Source organism: Aplysia californica, unplaced genomic scaffold (assembly GCF_000002075.1).
Source record: "Aplysia californica isolate F4 #8 unplaced genomic scaffold, AplCal3.0 scaffold00413, whole genome shotgun sequence".
Classification (NCBI taxonomy): domain Eukaryota; kingdom Metazoa; phylum Mollusca; class Gastropoda; order Aplysiida; family Aplysiidae; genus Aplysia; species Aplysia californica.
This window is the reverse complement of record NW_004797683.1, coordinates 364,887-368,418: the sequence shown is the minus strand read 5'-3', so window position 1 is coordinate 368,418 and position 3,532 is coordinate 364,887. Positions and strand designations below refer to the sequence as shown.

Below are 3,532 nucleotides of genomic sequence, written 5' to 3'. Positions count from 1 at the left end.
TTTCCTCTACTTCTTTTGTATGTTTGTCACCCTCTTGTGACCTGCTATTACCGGGGTGCCTTGATAGTGGAAGCAAACCTTGTGCTGTTTAAGCTAAAGAGATGAGCAGTCTAAGTCTGATTCCCTGTAAAGACTTCTCTGTTGACACCCACCCCTTGGCACTCATATGACCTTATGCAGTTGCGAGCACCGTAAAACCCTCTACTATAAAAAAAAAAGTCTTTCTTCTTTCCTTTCCTTTCATTGTTTGTTTATTTGGCTTTTCCAATGCACTTAATGAATGACCTCTGTCACATGGATAGTGGGTGGTTGGCAGGTGCTCTGGTGAGGTTTGCTCCTTCTTTCCTATCAAACACCTATCATCCTTATCTCCCCTCCTTTTTTGTGTTCGTTACTCTCTTGAAACACCTCCAATCTTCGGCGCTTGTATGACCTTATTGTGTTGCAAGTGCCGTAAACTCTTACTGAAACTAAAACTCACATGGATGTTCTTATCTTTACTTAAACTTAGCGTTTGACATCGTAATAAGTGTAGACTTTCTTTTGTCTCTTAGAACCCCCTACGAGGCAAGACTTCCAGCCAAAGCAAGTGCAAGTCCTATCTCACACCGTACCGGTCAGTCGTCCGTCCAGGGGTGACATTGACCCCCATATGTTAATGAGCATGTCGTCTGGTGGAGGGGAATCCATCCAGAAGGTGTGGCAGATGCTGGAGGAGTCTGTGACCAGCGGTGACCCCTCCTCCTCCCCTCCCTCCCCCAGGGCTGTGATATCAGACTCTCAGAGGAGAGGAACTGGTAAAGTTAACTCTTGAAACCCTGAGTTTTTTCTACAGTCACCTCAACCTGGTGCACTATGTTTCATTATAACCCCAAAAGCTTGCCTCCAGCTTTTAAGTGGGGGAAACAAAGGCTTAGTCATTATTAAAAAACTTGGTTCGGGAATAGCTCCGAAAAACAAGCAAAAACTAGCACTAAATAAAATGAAACAGCAAAAGTACCAGCATCCAATGGTTTAAAGAGTTAATGGCTATACAGTGTGACTTACTTAATTTAGTACAGTCAAAACTTCTGAGAGGACCACCCATTGTTGAAGAGAAAAGTGGCTATATTAGACCGGTGGCTGTCTTACATAGTGTTATTATAATGTAACAAAAAAAATGCAAATGGAAAGAGGCCGTTCGTACAGGTGATTGTCATATACAGGTGGCTGTTAGAGCAGGCTGGACTGTACTTACACAGTCTATGTATTGAGTCAAGCTTTAAGCGTGTAAACGGAAGAAATAGATCAGATCAACTATTTTTTGTTATAAAACAATTGCTGAGGTCTGTGAGTGTGTGTATATATCTTTAATAAATATCAGGAGTCCACATGCATTTTAAATAGTGTAAAGGTGCAGTGAACTAACTTTTGTATCTCCTTTCATCATTTAGACCTGAAGGATTTTTTTGTGTGAGGTGAAAATTTTTTAAGAAATTAGGCACATGGTTAGACCACAGAACCATCAGTTTTCTACTTTGCCTGGGCACAACACATGTCTGCGTGCTCCACTTATGGTCCTGAGACCTTCTCAGGACTTGAGATTTTTGTTAAAAATATCAATCCTTTGAACAGAGGCAAAGGTAGAACTAAGTATCTTGCCTTCGTTAACTATGTGAAACAAATTAAAAAGTCGTGTGTGCATTTTGCACGCATAAAATTTTGAGTAGTTGAAATTTTGAAGAAAGAGATCCATATACTTTCCTATTTGAGAAATAATTGTGGTTCATACAATAAGTTAAGAATACCTCCAAAGTAGCGTTTGGTTTCATGAAAGTTGAACCATGCAGTGTTATGGTAGGAAAAATGACTATACTCTTATCGTATGTTGCAGTTTGAGCCCAAGAATGGTCATAGGTCATGATGTTACTTCTGTATTTCCACAGTCTTACTCTTGCTATAGATTATATAAATGTACTGTGTGTAAACCTGTTCCTTTTATTTGTTTACACATTCTCTCTGTGCTTCCAGTATTGTTGTTGTTACAAGAAAAAAGAAAAAAAGTTTATCATCATTTGCAGAGTGTACTAAAAAAAATTTGGAGTCACTAATTTTTTGTGAAAATTGTGGTTATGATGTCTTGATGCACACTTGTTGCTTAAGTTTTGATACACAATGTCGTAAATAGGGTAGAAAAAAATATCTTCATTCCAGGTTGCATTGGTCATTTCTGCAATTTTTCAGACAGAAACATTTTTCTTCACCTTTCTTCTGTTTCTTTCCTAAATTGATTTTCCCCAAGTCTTTCTTAATTTTCTCCTAAACAGGAAGATCGGCCTTGAAAAAATCAACGGAAGTTTTAAGTCCCCGCAGCCAAGACAGGTTTCAGCTTGAGGGTCAGCCCGCAGCCTCGGAGAGCAAGTCGGGCAGTGGAAAAGTTGGGAGAGCGGCAGCCTTGAAATACGCAGAAAATGTCCGAAAGCTTTCACAACCCAAGCCAAAAGTCAGGAACTATAATGTCAGAGATGGCTCTGGTTCCAGATGATACCCAAGATATATATATATCTGTTGTGGTTTTCCTTTGTCTAAAATTTGTCACTTAGAAAAAGGGCCTTATTGTGTTGCAAGTGGTGTAAAACACTTATTAAAACCCCAAAAAAGGGCAAAAATGCAAAGGCTGCTGAACTGACATCAACGGTTGCCATTCTTGTGGCTGTATTTGACAAAAAGAGAGAGAAAGGAGGAACAGTAGAGCTCAATAGTCATCAATATTATTTTTATTCCATTGTAACAATGACTTTTTTGTTTATGTGTACATAAATATATAAATAAATTTGCTATATATTTTTAAGGACCTTCCTCTTCTTTATTGTTTTTCTTACATTCCTTAATAGGTACTGTAAAAAAGAAAGGAAGGAGGGGGTTTGGGGGAAGGGGGGGTTGTCGTTTGATGTTTTTCTTATGGACATCAGTTACTGGACTGACAACACTGCCATACGCTGACAAAGCGCCTTTCTTTATTCACAGGAGTTCCAAATAAAGAGACTTTTTGTTAACACCATGGCTCGATCATAAGCCTCTTCTTCTTGCCTAGCACCTGAGAGAGTCTTCTGTTATTGCCCTGTTTGGCACCATTTTGGGATTCCTCAGTCCGCTGATGTCAGTGACCTACCTCTATCTATTGAAAGAATCAAGTGCCATACTTCTTCATTCAGAAAACATTATGGAACGGAAAACGGCTATTGGGCCTAGGTCTATGTCTGAAGGATAGGGTGAGAGATTAAAGAGACCAACATGCTTCATTGGCACCAGGCCCATACAGCCAAGTTGTGAATTGTTGATACGGATGTACTGACGAGAAACTCTCGGTTACTTTACCAAACTTATCAAACGCAGAGTTAATTCAACGGAAATGTAATAAAATGGCAGTCCATTTGGCAAACAATTGTAACAGCTTCCATTAGCTACCTTTTCAGCATTACGAAAACAAGTACATTATGTAGTGGAGTGCACACTCGAGGTTTTGGCAGGGTTTCAAAGAGTCCTTGTTCAC

At 39.5% G+C, this 3,532-nt stretch overlaps 1 protein-coding gene across 1 annotated transcript in view; it reads left to right on the top strand.

Moving 5' to 3' along the window:
• The window catches only part of LOC101851661 (coiled-coil domain-containing protein 57), a gene marked incomplete in the record, with an annotated part of 37,217 nt that extends 34,416 nt beyond the window's left edge, over window positions 1–2,801 (top strand). Inside the window, 2 exon segments of the mRNA XM_013085850.2 lie at window positions 555–797; window positions 2,307–2,801. Coding sequence (XP_012941304.1) covers window positions 555–797; window positions 2,307–2,524 — 461 coding nt within the window.
• Window positions 2,802–3,532: the final 731 nt, after the last annotated feature.